The sequence below is a fragment of the Choloepus didactylus genome, chromosome 4 (assembly GCF_015220235.1).
Source record: "Choloepus didactylus isolate mChoDid1 chromosome 4, mChoDid1.pri, whole genome shotgun sequence".
In the NCBI taxonomy this organism is placed as follows: Eukaryota; Metazoa; Chordata; class Mammalia; order Pilosa; family Megalonychidae; genus Choloepus; species Choloepus didactylus.
In genome coordinates this window covers 15,210,487-15,228,621 of record NC_051310.1, presented here as the reverse complement: position 1 = coordinate 15,228,621, position 18,135 = coordinate 15,210,487, and the positions used below count along the sequence as shown (strand labels likewise).

Below are 18,135 nucleotides of genomic sequence, written 5' to 3'. Positions count from 1 at the left end.
GATTCTGGATCAGGAGTTGAGAGGCCCTGGGTCAAAGCCTGTATAAGCACAAGAGCTGCCCCCCACTGAGCTCTGGCAATGTGCTGGGATTCATCCTAAATATGTGACTTAGAGACCTGGTGCCATCCTCGAAATGCACCTTTGAAGTAGGTGTTACTATCACCCCCCTTTTATAGGTGGGGAAATTGAGGCCCTAAGAAGTGACTGCTGGGAAGTGATAGATCCCAGAATGGAATCCAGGTCTGCCTGGCCCCGAGCTTTGCCCTCTGGAACCACCAGGGGAGAGGAGCCCCTCCACGAGAGAGCACACCTTGCCAACTGCGGGGGCACCCTGGTGGGGGTGAGGGGGCGCACGTTTGTCCGTCCCGGAGCCATACATGGACAGCTGGACTGAGGGGTGAGTATCACCTCCCTGAAGGCACCAATCACCCAGCTGAGGATTAAGACGCCCCCGGGTCATCAGGGGCCTCCTGAGGAGGGAGCTGGCCGAGATCCAGACTCGCCCCGCACTTCTGCAACGACCCAGAAGGCTCCGGGCAGCTGCTCTGAAGCAGCTCAGTGATGTCCTTTGCTAATAAGCACGCCCTCCGAGCCAGGTCCCGGCCACAGCTCCACTCATCCTTCACAGTAACTGTGATATCCCCAGTAACAAAGGCAAGAAACTGAGGCTCAGAGAGGCTCAGTGACTTGCCCCAAGCCACACAGCTGGGGATGTGCAGAGCCAGAACAGGTCCCAAGTCTGCGCGAGTCCAAAGCCCAATTCTTAAGCCCCCTGTGAAGAGCAGAAGGGGTTTCCTCCTCCCAAGCTGCAATATTTTGATTGAATCACACTGATGGTCATACTTGCCCTTCAGTCCTGAAACACCCAAGGAACTGACCAGCAGGGGAACCCTGGTGGTGAAAAGGGGCAGGGACAAGGTTGGCAGGCGGGGACTGGTGCCGGCGAGGGAGCTAGGCTCTGCAGCAGGGCTCTGTGAACACGGTTTTGGCTGCTCTGGGGCCTGACTGCTCCATCCCTGGACGCTGACCACAAAGTAGTTCCCTTAGGGAGCCGCTGCCTGGCACGGAGCCAGGCAGGCCACAGACAGGAAAAGTAAACAGCTGCAGAAAGGTTCTAGAAGGGTGCTGATCTTAGGAGAGCACTGCAGCAGGCGGGGATTTAGACTGGCTGCCCCCACATTCCTTGCCACCAGCATGAGCAGCCCCCCTCAGTTGGGCAGCCCCTCACAGCCAGTGCCACGCCGTGCTGACGTTGTTTATAGACATCTCCCCATAAATACGTGCTGGGGATAAACAGCACTATGTCTGTCTATAAAAGGTCACTGCTGTGGGGTCTTCCGTTTTTAGCCCTGTGCTCTTGGAGTGTTTCTGACGGGGGGCAGTCCTGGGGCAGATCTCCCCAAGAGCCCACTTGGTGGGCTGTGAGTGGTCAAATGTTTGCTGCCTGAATCATGCTGTCCCCCAGGATGCCCAGCCTCCCTCCGCTGCACCCCAGCTTGTGTCTAATGTGGAGGCTCCAGGCTGGGCTGAGCCCCTGGGACGGGAAGTGCAGGATGGGAAGGAGGCCTGGAAAAAACGTCCCAGTGTGAGTTCCTGGGACTGCGAGGGGCATGGCCACCTGTCCCCGCACCCCCAATGCCTGCCTTGCCTCCCCCTTACTCCCACACCTATCAGAACTATCTCCCTCTACAGGCTCTGCCTCCCCACTGGGCAGGGATCCCACCTTGAGCATCCTTGCCCTGGCATCCGAGGCCGGGCTGGACCGTCGGCTAGAGGAGTGAAAGGGCGAGCGGGTGGGAGCGTGAATCCACACACGCCGGTGGCAGGCTGCCCCTCAGCGCCCAACCCCCTTCAAAGTGCAGCAGGACTGACAGATGCTCGGGGGCAGTGACAGGACCACAGCCTTGCTTGGTTCTGGTCCAGCGCCTGTGAGAACGGGGGCTCAGTAAATGACTGCCCCAAGGGACCCAAGGGCAGAGCCAAGGCCAGGCCAGGCCGTGACCTTCATGGGCTCGAAAGGGGCAGATGGGCCCCGCAAATCCATCCTGCTGGGGGCAGGAGAGGCACCGAGGCGAGCCTGCAGACAACGTGAAGAGCGCCAGCGCTGGGGCTCAGTGGGTTCCTGTGGGACCTGGGTGGTGGGGGGGACACCAGAGCAGGGTGCAGGAGGAAGGGGCCCACCAGGGAGCCAAGTACCACTAGGAGGAGCAGCAATAGCAGGTCTGTGGCATGGACAGGACTTAGCAGGTCCTGGCAAGGTGCGTGAGTGGAAAGGACGGGGAGGGGCGAGATGGCAGGTTGAGGGGAGACTGGGCCAGGACGGGCAAATCATCCTCCACTCACCTCGTGAGAATTGGTGCCGTGAGCCACTCTGGTTTTGCAAACTACATGGATGGGGAGAGAAAAGCAGAGAGGAGTTAGTGAGATGGTTCATCCACAAAGGCTGACCTGAGATGTGGTGTCTCGGGCAGCCATGCAGGGGAAGGGGAGGGAGAGCTGCTGAGACATGCTGGCTCGACGACGATGGGTCGCTGTGCTCCGGATGATGCAGACAGACACCGCCAGGCTGGGTGGGGAGCGTGCCCTCTGCCCACACCTCCCCAGGACCCATGTCAAGGATGTGCCTGGGCCAGGCCCTCCTCCATTCTCAGGCAAGTTTCAAACCAGGTGGGGCCGTGGACAGCTCCAGCCTCCTCCCACCGGGCCCAGCCTGCAGGGCCTTTGAGGTGGCTGAGTTTGGGGCCCTCCTGTTCCCAGGCACTGCCGGGCAGAGCCCTGGGGGTACGTACTAAAAGGGAAGGCCAGGCCGTTCTTCTCCAGGAGCTGCATGGTGTCCTCCCCGCTCAGGCTCGGGAGCTCCATGAAGGGCGGAGAGCAGATCCTGTCATCTGGGGCAGAGAGAAAACCACATCAGCAGGCAGCACCCTCAGCCTCAGAGCCTGAACGAGCCCCCGGGCCCTCTCTGCCTGGTGGGTACCCTGTGCTTCCCTCGCCCGCCCACCCCGCTGCCAGGGGGAGCAGGCTAGGGCCCTGGGCATGGTGCACGCAGCATAGAGCATGGCCACCCCACAAGGAGCTGGGACCCTGGGGCCAGAGCATCTGTGATCTCATGGTACTGGCAGACCCCCAGCCCCCAGGGCTTCTCAGGCTCCCCATGACCCAGGGGGTCTCCAGGTCACATGGGCAGCTGGGGAAGTGTTTGGTTACTTCTGAGCCAGTGGAAGGATAAAGCGAGACAGAAACCAGCACTGCACCCCACCAGTCCCCACCTGGTTTAGCTAGTCAGAGTCTGTAACTTGGGCTCTTAATTTTGGGGTCTTCCCTACATCAAGATTTTCTTGGGAAGACTGGGCAGCACTCGCTGAATAGCGCTCCACCCAGGCCTGTGCCTTCCCCACCCCGCCCTGTCTGTTCTTCTCGAGGCCACCCAGGCTCAGAGGAAGGGTGATGGGCCCTGGGCCGCCCAGCCAGGGGCAGTTGTTCACATGGGGCCTCTCCTGCCCGAGGCCTGGAGCTGAGCTCACTGCACCTGGCTCGGGGCACCCCCAACCACATCCTGTGCCTCCTGACCCCCACGTTTATGAATCGTCAGCACTGCCCGCCCCGTGAGGACCCTGCACCCCTGCAGCAGCAGCAGCTCCTCGCCCAGCTCAAGGCCCTGCTGTGGCTCCCACCTGCCCATCACCCTTGGGGGCAAAGCACCTCAGCCCACAGGGCAGGCCCTGACAGGACCCAGCTTCACCCTCTGCTGGGCCCAAAGCCCCTGCTCGCTGACCCCACAGGACATGACAGTCCCAGGCCGTGCCTGCAGCTGGAAATCCCAAGCCCCCTCTCTCTCTCCACCAGTTCCCTCCTTTTGCTGCCTTTGGGTGGCTGCCACCCGCCTCCTCCAGGGACCACCCTCGAGGCCCCTTGTGCTCCCTGATCGGACCTTCCCCGAACCCAGCAGGTACACACACAGATGGTGATGAAAGCACATTCTTTTTTTAACTGGCTTAATCTTAGAAACAACGCCACACATTTCGCCCTCACCATGCGCCCAGCGTTGTGCTAAGGGCTTTGCACACGTCCCCTCTGAACTCCTCAACATAACCACTAAGGAGGCCACAGGGACGGGGCAGGACCCCCCACCTCCTCACGCCCCAAGGTAACATGTAAAATAACATGGCACCCCCGATACATCCACGATACATCCACTCACCTGCCTGCCTGCTGGGTCCTGCCTCCTAAACCTCTTACCCGCCCACTTGCTAAATACCCCCACAGCCCACCCAGCCCAGGCCCCGGCACTGCCACCACTGGACCCCCCGACACCTGGTCCTCCGTGCCTTGGCTCCCTCCCAGGAGCCTCCCCGGGGTGCACGTCCCAGAAGGGGCATCCCTCAGGGGCCACTAACTGTGTCCTGGGTTTTCTGAAATGCTCTGGAAGCCATGTTGGCCGTCGGTCATTACCCTTAGGGTCCCAGGCTCCCCACCAAGGCTGAACGGATTATTTGTGGGTAACAAAATGCACTTTGTACCTCACTACGAATATAAAATTACTGGTTTGTTGATATTCCTTCTTGTCACAGTCCGACCGCGGGCTCCTCGGGCACAGGTGCCAGGAAAGGCTGATCATGAGTGGGGGTGGGGGCAGCTCCCGCCCACAAACAGGGACACCAAACCCAGAGTCAACAAGCCAAGTGGCCTGTCCCCAGAGCTTTTAACTCCCTGGCTGGGAAGGAAGTCAATGCATTATCCCAGGGTAAGAGCCTGCCTCGTTTATTTCATAAAAATGGATGCCAAGAACTATACAGGGCCTATTTAAAGTGCTTTTATTCCCTCCCAATGCCTAAACGCTAAACAGGTGCAGAGTGTTGACAGATTTCGGGGTGCAGAGCCTCGTGGGGGCCCCAGCAGGGCGGTCTAGGTCCAGCACTTGCTGAGCCTGTGCTGGGTGGTGTGGCAGGCACTGCACACAGCCAGCGCTCATTTAATCCTCCACGGTGCTGGGGTGCCGTCCTGACTCCCAGATCCAGAAACTGAGGCCGATACCACGGCGCAGGTCATGTGGCAGCTCCCGCCACTGACCAGGAGGGAGAGCAGGAAAATCAGGGTGGGGATGGGGGGGTCCTGCCCTGGTTCTCCGCTATGAACTGTTGCCTAAAGGGGATGTAAACCCAGGGCCCCGTTCCTCCACCTGGGCAGGAGGGCAGGCCGGGGCCGCAGGGAGGAAGCCAGCGTGGACCTCAGCCCCAGGACAGTGAGCGCTCACGCTAGAGACGCGGCCATGCCCAGGGCCCCCTCGCGCAGGAAGATCCTGAGTCCCTGGGGCCAAATAGTGCCCCGTCCCGTGACAGCTCCCAAACGCCCCTCCACTGGAGTCTTCTGAGCAGGTCAATCACTTGGCTTTCAGCCTTGCCTCACAGAGTGTCCCTAAATCATCCCGCCCCCCTCTGGACTTTCATGTAACGTCAATGAAACTCTAGTGTGCTGTACCTACTGCGTGCCAGACTCCGCTCCACAGGGTCCAGGTGGGAGCACGTTCAATCTCACCAGAACCCCGTGAGGAAGCACTACTGTCACCCCCACTTTACAGCTGAGGACACGGGTACAGAGAGGAGAAGTTCCCTGTCCAGAGTTACACAGTGAGAACATGGAGCTGTCGGGGGGGGTTTGTTGCTAGGCAGTCTTGAGTCCGTGCTATCAACCACTGCCTCCCAGGTAGAAAAAGTGCCCATGAGACCCTTGGCTCAGGGGGTCCCTGATGATGGCACACACATCTGCCAGGCAGCAAACCCCAAAACAAAAGCAGCTTCAACATACAGAAATCAATCCATGTGATACACCCTGTTTAGACAATATAGGACAAAATGACATGATCATCATGATAAAAACACTCAACCAACTAGGAATAAAAAGAAACTTCCTCAACCTGACAAAGGGCATCTATGAAAACCTCACAGCCGACACCATACCTAAAGGCAGAAGATCGGATGCTTTCCCTCTAAGATTAGGAACAAGACAAGGATGTTGTCTATTCAACACTGTACTGGAGGGTCTAGCCAGGGCAAGTAGGCAAGACAATGAAATTAAAAGCATCCAGATGGGAAAGAAGAGGTCAAGCTGTTTCTGTTTGTTGGTGGCATGATCCCATAAATAGAAAATCCCAAGGAATCCACAAAAAAACGATTAGAGCGAATAAATGAGTTCGGCAAGGTTGCAGGATACAAAATCAATTAATACAAAGATCAGTTGTATTTTTGTATACTAGCAATAAGCTACCCAAAACTAAATGAGATTCAATTTGCAATATTATCAAAAAGAATAAAAGGTTCAGAAATAAATTTAGAAAACAACTGCAAAGCTTACACACTGAAAACTATAAAAACATCAGTTAAAGAAACTAAAGAAGACCTAAATGAATGGAAAGACACCCCACATTCATGTACTGGAAGACTTAATATTGTTAAGATTGCAATACTCCCCAAATTGATCTACATGTTCAATGTAATCTCAATCAAAATCCCAGCTGCCTTTTTTGCAAAAACTGGAAGCTGACCCTAAAATTCATATGGAAATGGGAAGGACCCAGAATAGCCAAAACAATCTAGAAAGAGAAGAATCAAGCTGGAAGACTCATCACTTCTGATTTCTAAACTTACTACAAAGTTACAGCAATCAACACTGTGTGGAACTGGCATTAAGGATAGAGATTACATCAATGGAAAAGAATTGAGAATCCAGAAATAAATCCATACATCTATGGTCAACTGATTTTCCAGAGGATGTCAAGACAATTCAACAGTCTTTTCAACAAATGGTGTTGGGACAACTGGATAACAACATGCAAAAATGAATGTGGGGAGGCGGGGCAAGATGGTGGAGTGGTGAGGAGCAGAATTTCGTCTCTCCCCTAGAGCAGCTGGCAATTACCCAAGAACTATATGAAACAGTGTTTTCGGGGTCTCCAGTAACCAGTCACACATTGGACGCAAGTTTGGAATTGGAGGAAAAGCTGAGATCACAGCGAACATTGTAAGTTCCCCGGACCAGGGGTCTGGCGCCCTCCCCACCCAGACCTCACAGACTGTCTTGCTGCTGGCTCCCTGGAAGGAGGTGGGGGGGGCCAAAAAACAGCAATCTGCTGAGGGCAAGAAGGGAGGCTCAACCCAGCCTCAACTGCAGAATTAACAAATTAATTAACTAACTTTGGGAGCTGGGGTGCTAAAGAAGGGCTGGGCTCCGAGACGTGGGGGCACGTAAAAGCGGGCACCCATTCCCAGACTCCAAAAAAGCCATTTTTCTTTCCCCTACATTTTGTCCCTTCTGACTTCTCACTGATCCCTTATCTTTTTGCATTTCAATAGCCCCCGGCAGGGGTGGAACTGAAGCGGTTGGAGAGTAATTATCAGACAATAGCCCAAAGCATATCTTTAAATGCTCTATTCTGACACTGACAAAACTTCCAGGCTGGGGAAAGACTTTTAAAAGAGACTCTTTTTTTTTTTTTTTTTTTTTTCATTGTTTATTTTTCTTGTTTTCTTTTATAATTTTTTTTTTTTTTTTTTTTAAATCTAAAAGTAATATATGTGGTTATTTTCTATTGGAAAGCCCAGGTTGAGGGACCAGGCTGGGCTTGGGGGAGACAGAATACCCACAGTGTCTTTGAATTCCGTATTCACTACTGAAGGCCTCCATCCCCACCTTTAATTGGCAACTCAGGCTGACCAAGGAATCTACCTGGAGAGGCCCCAAAGAGGAGAGAGGAGAAGGGAATAGTGCCCCTGAGAGACAACTGGAGTTCTGAGGATTGGGAGAGTGGAGGGAGGTCCAGCTCAACTGGCAGTCCTCCTTCTGGGAACTCAGACCCCAGGGGCTGGAATTCAGATTCCAGCTTCAGTCAGCCACGCCCCTGACAGGATCAGAGTCACCAGGAGAACTAAAGGCTCCATACCTCCTTACACTGGTGGGGGATCTGCGGGCTTGCCAGCGCCACCTGCTGGACAGGAGAGGAAAAGCACCAATTCTAAAGGCCTCATAGGAGGGTCTCACTCTCAGGAAAACTCCATACCCTCCCAATGAGACCTGGGCCTCACTAGACTGGGAAAATCTGACTAGGGTCGACCATACATGAGGAGACCCACTCAGAAAAAGGTTACATAGAGGCAGAGCAAGAAACAGAAAAAACAAGAGGGGAAAAATTCTGATCAACTAAATAGAACCTAAGTTAGAGGTCTAGAATAAGTTGAACTGAATAACAGAGGCCAGAGAACAAAGCCAACCAACAAGAAAACCACTAGGTAAAAGACAGAAAACAAGCTCCAAAATAAACTAATCAAGAAAATCAGATGCCTAGACAACTTAAGATAACAAGCCATACCAGGAAACATGAAAACATGGACCAGCCAAAGGAACAAACTAATAGCTCAGCTGAGACACAGGAGTGGAGGCAACTAATGCTAAATAAATTTGATGAAATGAAGGAAGATATAGCAAAAGAGCTGAAGGACATAAAGAAGACACTGGCTGACCATAAAGAAGAATTCATAACTTTAAAAAAACAAATGGCAGAACTCATGGGAATGAAGGCCACAATGGAGGAGATGAAAAACACAATGGAGGGACACAACAGTAGATTTGAACAGGCAGAAGAAAGGATCAGTGAACTGGAAGACAGGTCATTTGAATTCATACACACAAAAGAACAGATGGTGAAAAAAATGGAAAAATATGAGCAGGGTCTTAGGGAGATGAGTGACAACATGAAACGCACAAATATACATGTTATGGGTATCCCAGAAGGAGAAGAGAGGGGAAAGGGGGCAGAAAGAGTAATAGAAGATATATTCACTGAAAATTTCCCAACTCTTATAAAAGACAGAAAATTAGAGATTCAAGAAGTACAACGTACCCCAAATAGAACAGATCCCAATAGACCTACTCCAAGACACTTACTGGTCAGATTGTCCAATGTCAAAGACAAAGAGAGGATTCTGAAAGTAGCAAGAGAAAAGCAATCCATCACATACAAGGGAAGGTCAATAAGACTATGTACAGATTTCTCTGCAGAAACCATGGAGGCAAGAAGACAGTGGCATGATATATTTAAGATACTGAAAGAGAAAAAATGCCAACCAAGAATTCTATATCCAGCAAAACTTTCCTTCAAAAATGAGGGAGAGATTAAAACATTTTCAGACAGACACTGAGAGAGTTTGTGAATAAGAGACCGGCACTACAAGAAATACTAAAGGGAGTGCTACAGGCTGATAGGAAAAGACAGGAGAGAGAGAGTTGGAGAAGAGTGCAGAAATGAAGATTATCAGGAAAGGTAAAAGGAGAGGAAAAAATAAGATATGACATACAAATGGTAGTAGAAAGTACTGCCCTTACAGTAATAACACTAAATGTAAATGGATTAAACTCCCCAATAAAAAGACACAGACTGGCAGAATGGATTAAAAAACAGGACCCATCTATATGCTGTCTACAAGAAACTCACTTTAGACACAAGGACAAACATAGACTGAAAGTGAAAGGTTGGAAAAAGATATTTCATGCAAACAACAACCAGAAAAAAAGCGGGAGTAGCTATATTAATATCAGACAAGTTAGACTTCAAAAGCGAAACAATTAAAAGAGACAAAGAAGGACACTATATATTAATAAAAGGGTCAATTCATCAAGAAAACATAACAGTCACAAATATTTATGCACCAAACCAGAATGCCCCAAAATTCATGAGGCAAACACTGCGATCACTGAAAGGAGAAATAGATACCTCTACAATAATAGTTAGAGACTTCAATACACCACTCTCATCAATGGATAGAACATCTAGACAGAGGATCACTAAAGAAACAGAGATGTTGAATTGTATGATAAATGAACTAGACTTGACAGACATTTATAGAACACTACATCCAACAACAGCAGGATACACTTTTTTCTCAAGTGCTCATGGAACATTCTCTAGGATAGACCACATGTTGGGTCACAAAGCAAGTCTCAACAAATATAAAAATATTGATATTATACAAAACACTTTCTCAGACCACAATGGAATGAAGTTGGAAATAAATAAAAGGCAGAAGGTCATAAAGTTCACAAACATATGGAGGCTAAACAACACCCTGTTAGAAAACCAATGGGTAAAGGAAAAAATTACAAGAGAAATTAGTAAATACCTCGAGGCAAATGACAATGAAAACACAACTTATCAAAACTTATGGGATGCAGCAAAGGCGGTGCTGAGAGGGAAATTTATTGCCCTAAATGCCTATATTAAAAGAGAAGAGAGAGCAAAAATTGAAGAGTTAACTGCTCACCTGGAGGAATTAGAGAAAGAACAGCAAACTAACCCCAAAGCAAGCAGAAGGGAAGAAATAACAAAGATTAGAGCAGAAATAAATGCAATTGAGAACAGGAAAACAATAGAGAGAATCAACAAAACCAGAAGTTGGTTCTTTGAGAAAATCAATAAAATCGATGGACCACTGGCTAGGCTAACAAAAAGAAAGAGAGAGCAGATGCAAATAAATGCAATCAGAAATGGGAAAGGAAATATAACTACCGACCCTGCAGAAATTAAGGAGATAATCAGAAGATACTATGAGCAACTATATGCTAATAAACTAGACAACTTAGATGAAATGGACAACTTCCTAGAAAAGCATAAACAACCAACATTAACTCAAGAAGAAATAGATGACCTCAACAAACCAATCACAAGTGAAGAGACTGAGTCAGTCATCAAAAAGCTCCCAAAAAGGAAAAGCCCAGGACCAGATGGTTTCACATGTGAATTCTACCAAGCATTCAAGAACGAATTAGTACCAATCCTGCTCAATCTCTTCAAAAAAATTGAAGAAGAGGGAAAGCTACCTAACTCTTTCTATGAAGCCATCATCACCCTAATACCAAAACCAGACAAAGATACTACAAAAAAAGAAAATTATAGACCAATTTCTTTAATGAATATAGACGCAAAAATCCTCAACAAAATATTCGCAAATTGAATCCAGCAGCACATTAAAAGAATTATACACCACGACCAGGTGGGATTTATTCCAGGTATGCAAGGCTGGTTCAACACAAGAAAATCAATTAATGTAATACACCACATCAATAAATCAAAGCAGAAGAACCACATGATCATCTCGATTGATGCAGAAAAGGCATTTGACAAAATTCAACATCCTTTCCTGATGAAAACACTTCAAAGGACAGGAATAGCAGGGAACTTTTTCAATATGATAAAGGCAATATATGAAAAACCCACAGCTAACATCACACTCAATGGGGAGAGACTGAAAGCTTTCCCTCTAAGATCAGGAACAAGACAGGGATGCCCACTATCACCATTGTTATTCAACATTGTGCTGGAAGTTCTAGCTAGAGCAATTAGGCAAGAAAAAGAAATAAAAGGCATCCAAATTGGAGAGGAAGAAGTAAAACTTTCACTATTTGCAGATGACATGATTCTATATGTAGGAAATCCAGAAAAATCTACAGCAAAGCTACTAGAACTAGTCAGTGAATACAGCAAAGTAGCAGGCTACAAGATCAACACGCAAAAATCTGTAGTGTTCCTATACACAAGTAATGTGCAACAAGAGGAGGAAATCAAGAAAAAAATCCCATTTACAATAGCAACCAAAAGAATCACGTATTTAGGAATAAACTTAACCAAGGACATAAAAGACCTTTACATAGAAAACTATAAGACACTGCTAAAAGAAATTGAACAAGACCTGAAAAAATGGAAGAACATACCATGTTCATGGATTGGAAGACTAAATATAGTTAAGATGGCAATTTTACCTAAACTGATTTACAGATTCAATGCAATACCAATTCAAATCCCAACAACTTACTTTACAGAAATAGAAAAACCAATAACTAAATTTATTTAGAAGGGTAAGGTGCCCCAAATAGCCAAAAATGTCTTGAGAAAGAGGAATAAAGTGGGAGGTCTCACACTACCTGACTTTGAAGCATATTACAAAGCTACAGTGCTCAAAACAGCATGGTACTGGCATAAGGACAGATATACTGATCAATGGAATTGAATTGAGTGTTCAGAAGTAGACCCTTACATCTATGGACAACTGATCTTTGATAAGGCAGTGAAGCCGAAGCAACTGGGAAAGAGCAGCCTGTTCAATAAACGGTGTTTGGAGAACTGGATATCCATTTCCAAAAGAATGAAAGAGGATGTCCATCTCACACCTTTTACCAAAATTAACTCAAAGTGGATCAAAGACCTAAACATTAGCACCAAGACCATAAAACTCTTAGAAGAAAATGTAGGGCAATATCTTAAAGATCTTGTGAAAGGAGGTGGTTTCTTAGACCTCACACCCAAGGCACGAGCAACCAATGAATAAATAGACAAATGGGATCTCCTCAAAATTAAACACTTTTGTACATCAAAGGACTTTGTCAGAAAAGTAAAAAGGCTACCTACACAATGGGAGATGATATTTGGAAACCACATATCAGGTAAGGGTTTAATATCCCGAATATATAAAGGAATCCTGCATCTCAATAACAGAAAGACAAACAATCCAATTTAAAAATGGGCAAAAGACATGAACAGACATTTTTCTGAAGAGGAAATACAAATGGCTCAAAAGCATATGAAAAAAAGCTCAACTTCACTGGCTATTAAGGAAATGCAAATCAAAACCACAACGAGATATCATCTCACACCTACCAGAATGGCCATTATCCAAAAAACAGAAAATGACAAGTGCTGGAGAGGATGTGGAGAAAGAGGCACACTTATTCATTGTTGGTGGGAATGTAGAATGGTGCAACCACTCTGGAAGACAGTATGGAGGTTCCTCAGGAAGCTAAATATAGATTGCCATATGACCCAGCTATTCCATTGCTGGGTATATACTCAGAGGAACTGAAACTTAAGACACAAACAGACATTTGTAAACCAATGTTTATTGCAGCATTATTCACAATTGCCAAGAGATGGAAACAGCCCAAATGTCCATCAAAGGACGAGTGGATAAACAAACTGTGGTATATACACATGATGGAATATTATGCAGCTGTAAGACAGAACAAAGACATGGATCATGTAATAATGTAGATGAACCTTGAGGACATTATGTTGAGTGAAGTTAGCCAGAAACAAAAGGACAGATTCTGTATGGTCTCACTAATATGAACAGACATTAATGAACAAACTTTGGGAGTTAAAAGCTGACAACACAGGCGACCAGGAGATAGAAAGAGGGCAGAGATCAGCCGTTTGATGCTGAGGGACTACAGAATGTTTAGGATTGATTGCATAGATCCAGAAATAGATAGCATAATACTGTGTGATGGTAGCATAGTATTGTAAGTACACTGAACAAAGATGTCTGTGAGTAAAGCTGAAAGAGGTGGGATAGGAGAATGTATGACACCAGAGGTAAAGATACATGATAAAGACTGGGACTGTAGAATGTGGCAAAAACTGGAGTGGCCAATGACTGTTACTAAATATACAAATATAAAAATGTTTTTGCATGTGGGAAAGCAAATGAATGTCAACCATGTAGAAATTTGAAAAAGGGATGGTATTCAGGAAAAAACATAATCAAAGCAAACTGGAGTCTATGGTCAACAGTAACATTGTAATATACCTCCATTAAATGTAACAAAGGCAATATGCCAATGCTAAATGTATATGAGAGGGGGATATAGGGGAGTAATATGGGATTCTTGGTAGTGGTGTTATTTGCTGTCCTTAGTAGTATATTGTATTGTATGACATGTTATTTTCTTTTTATCATTTTTTATTGCTAAAAAAAAAAAATTTTTTTCTTGTAGTAATCAGTATGTTCAAGTGCTGATTGTGGTGATAACTATACAACTTTATGATGATACCATGAACAACTGATTGTACACTGTGGATAAATGTATGGTATGTGAATATAACTCTATAAAATTGTAGGAAAATATATATATAGGAGTAAAAGTGTTGGAGAAAACATGGCGAGAGGGATGATGCCTCACCAATATGGACTAACTACAATGTGTAAACTCAGAACTGAATCTTAGAACATAGCCTAACGTGGACGCAATAATTGTAATAGTCCCTAGATTGTAAGCTCTTACAGCAGTTAACTCTATCCCTGAATTGTAAGGCCTATCTCTAAACTTTGAGATGCTGATCCCCTAGCATATAACCTGATTGGTCTCTGGAACAATGCATATCTCTGAGACACCTGAAACTCAGAGCTAGAGCTCAGCAGATATGAATGTCAGTATTAGTGCATACAGCCACTGTCAAAAAAAAAAAAAAAAAAAAAAGCTGAAAAAGAGCCCAGACTTCAATTAGTGATATAAATGAAGCAGGTCTGGTTAAGACCAGGGCAAGCCAGGCCAAAGGATAAAGGTTGAAACTGATTGTGTTTTAAAACTTCAACTTTCCTATGAGACCAAGGGAATAGATATCTATTTGGTACAGGATCTAAATTTTCTAAATGGTACAACTCTACAGTCGATTTGTTCAAACACCACAATTGCATGGAACTTTGAATAGGAAGTGAGATACGGTAGGTTAGTATAGGCTGGAGTGAAATAGTGACACATCCTAGAGTAATTCAGGCAGATAATAAAAAATATATTTACAGCCTCCCCCTCCCCAGCCCCGAGGATCTGGGGGAAGGTGCGGATGTGTTGGACATCCTCACCTGGACTGGTGGTGATGTTGTCACAAACATTGGGACTGGCGGTTTGATGTGCTGAGCCCTCGAGCATGGGACTTGCCCTTATGAAGCTCATTACCACAAAGGAGAGTCTAAACTTGTATGTAATGGTGCCTAAGAGTCTCCCCCTGAGTATCTCTTTGATGCTCAGATGTGGCCCTCTCTCTCTCTAACTGAGCCATCTCGACAGGTGAACTCACTGTCCTCCCCCCTACGTGGGACCCAACTCCCAGGGGTGTAAATCTCCCTGGCAACGCAGAGTATGACTCCTGGGGATGAATGTGGACCTGGCATCGTGGGACTGAGAGTATCTTCTTGACAAAAAGGGGGATGCAAAATGAGACAAAATAGTTTCAGTGGCTGAGAGATTCCAAATGGAGTCGAGAGGTCACTCTGGTGGACATTCTTATGCACTATATAGATAACACCTCTTAGGCTTTAATGTACTGGAATAGCTAGAAGTAAATACCTGAAACTACCAAACTCCAACCCAGCAGTCTGGACTCCTGAAGACAATTATATAATAATGAAGATTACAAGGGGTGACAGTGTGATTGTGAAGACCTTGTGGATCACACCCCCTTTATCTAGTGTATGGATGAGTGGAGGAATGGGGATAAAAACTAAAGGACAAATGGGGTGGGATGGGGGGATGATTTGGGTGTTCTTTTTTCACTTTTATTTTTTATTCTTGTTCTGGTTCTTTCTGATGTAAGGAAAATGTTCAGAGATAGATTGTGGTGATGAACGCGTAACTAGTTATCATACTGTGGACAGTGGATTGTATATCATGAATGATTGTATGGTGTGTGAATGTATTTCAATAAAACTGAATTTAATTAAAAAAAATGCTACTGACAACTCTAAAAAAAAAAAAAAAAAAAGAATATGGACCTCTATCTCATACCATATACGAAAATTAACTCAAAGTGGACCAAAAACATAAATGTAAGAACTAAAGCTATAAGACTAGAAGAGAATATAGGCGTAAGTCTTTGTGTCTTGGATTTGGCAAAGGATTCTCAGACATGACACCAAAAGCAAAGCAACCAAAGAAAAAACAAACTGAGCTTCAAAATTAAAAGCTTTTGTGCTGCAAAGGACACTATTAATAAAGTGAAAAGACAAGCCACAGAATGGGAGAAAATATTTGCAAAATACATCCATTTAGGGTGTAGCATGGAAAAAATAAAAAGAACTATTTACAACTCAGCAATGGAAAGAGGAATAGCCCAATTTAAAAATGGATAAAGGATCTGAAAAGACGTTTCTTCGAGAAAGATAAACAAATGGCCAATAAGCACATGAAAAGATGCTCAACATCATTAGTCATTAGGGAAATGCCAATCAAAACCACAGTGAGATACCACGTCACAACCACTGGAGTATGGGACGGTTATTTAAAAAAAAGGTAATAATAAGTGTTAGCGAAGATGTGGAGAAATTGAAATCCTCATACACTGCTTGTTGGCAGGAATGTAAAACGGTGCAGCGGCTTTAGAAAAGTCTCCAGTTCCTTACAAAGTTAAATGTAGAGTTCTCACGTGACCCCCCAATTGCATTCCTAGGTACATGCCCAAGAAAAATGAAGACATGTCCACTCAAAAACCTGTACACGCATGTTCAGAGAAGCATTATTCATAACAGTCAAAAACTGCAAACAGCCCAATGTGTACCAATGGCTGAATGGATGAATAAACAAAACATGGTACATCCATACAATAGAATATTATCCAGCCACAAAAAGGAATGAAGTACTGATGTGTGCTACAACAAAGACGAACCTTGAAAACATTATGCTAAGTGACATAAGCCAACCACAAAAGACCACATAGTGTATGATTCCATTTACACGAAATGTCCAAAATAGGCAAATCTAGAGACCGGAAGTACCTCACGGTTGCCAGGGGATGGGAAGAGTGGGGAATGGCAAGTGACTGCTAATGGGTGTGGGGTTTCTTTTGAAGGTGATGGAATGTTCCAGAGTTAGACAGTGGTGACGATTGTACAACTTTGTAAATATACTAAAAACCACTGAATTGTATGTACACTTAAGGTGAATGTATGTGAATTTTATCTGAACTTTTTAAAAGAACAAGGGCAATAAGACAGCAGTGGTCACTGGGCTAAAAAAAGTGTTTTACATCCAGGGTCTCCTTCAATCCACCCCACACACCTGCAGAGTCCCTGCCCCTGCCCCCCTGCTGCATCCAGGGTGATGTCAGAGAAGGAGCAAAGGGTGCTGGGAGAGAACATTCCCCAGAGGTGTTTGGGGTCCAGATGAAATGCAAGGACAAGACATTTCCCATGAATGGGCCCCTCCAGCATTAGACCAGATGACCCACCTTTCTGTAATCTTGGTCTCTTGTGTGTAAGATGGTGGCCTTGATGGCGGGAGGGATCCAGGAGAGGAGGCAGAGGACCAAGTGTGCTGAGAAAGAGGGGCACATCCACATCACCACTTTTGTCCACTCATCCCGGTTTGGGCTGATGGCCTCAGTCCAGCTGTGGACACAGCAGCCTCCTGGCTGCCTGGGGGGCTGGGTCCCGCGGCATCAGGGCCAGGGCCCCAGCTCCCTCACTGAATGGTGGCCCCGTGGCCCGGGTGCACTCACCCTGCCTTGTCCCAGAAGACACGCAGCCCTGCCCCACGCCGGGGACGCAGAGGCTCCTGCAGCTCATCCCTGGGGAACCCCTGGGGGTCACCAGCAACCTTCTCCAAATGAAGCCAGGGCCAAGCCTGTTTCCGTTAAGTCGGTACTGGGAGCCTGGGCGGCTATTTCTGGTTCCCTGAAAAAGGCTACTGTTGCTTATTTAACGTCCTTATTTCTGGCTGGGAATTGGAAAGAGGCTTTTTTTGGTTAGATGTGGGTTGTGTGCTTTTAAAAATTGTAACCTAAGCTCCTGGGAACTTGAACAGCACCCATCTTCTGTCTCTGCCCTATCCCCATCAGAGGAGGTGAAACCGAGGGCCTTGGAGAGAGGCAAATCCCAGCCACATGGGTTCACAGTCCAGAGAGGGGAAGAAAACAGTTCAAGGCCACGCAAGTCACCGGCAGGGCCAGGACGAGACCCTGGGAGCCCCGAGAGCACGTCACGGCCCTGTCCACTCTGGCAGGTGTGCTCACTCTCATCCCACTGGCAGAAAACACAAGAACTGATGACAAACAGGTGGACACAAGAGGACACTGGGGTGCAGACGTGAGATGGTGTGCTGCAGGGGCAGCTTTGGAGCCGGCCTCGGAACCAGGGCCAGCGAGTAACCTGGCCCCGCTGAGCCTGCCTTCCTCTCTGTAAATGGCAGGGGTGCCTCCCGAGAGGGCCGCTGGGAGGCCGGGACCCAAGAAGAGCAAGTGACGTGCAACTGTGGCCACCAGTGTGTGCTGTCACCCCAGCTTCCTGGACCTGCCGGACGCAGACCGGGCGAGGTGAGGGCTTC

The 18,135-nt window shown here is 46.9% G+C and overlaps 1 protein-coding gene across 1 annotated transcript in view; it reads right to left on the bottom strand.

Moving 5' to 3' along the window:
* The window catches only part of ITPK1 (inositol-tetrakisphosphate 1-kinase), a 176,694-nt gene that overhangs the window by 19,041 nt on the left and 139,518 nt on the right, over positions 1 to 18,135 (bottom strand). The window contains exons 6-7 of the mRNA XM_037832023.1: positions 2,790 to 2,888; positions 2,344 to 2,384 (exon numbers count right to left, since the gene is read on the bottom strand). Of these exons, the coding sequence (XP_037687951.1) occupies positions 2,344 to 2,384; positions 2,790 to 2,888 (140 nt within the window). The remainder of the gene's footprint in view (positions 1 to 2,343; positions 2,385 to 2,789; positions 2,889 to 18,135) is intronic.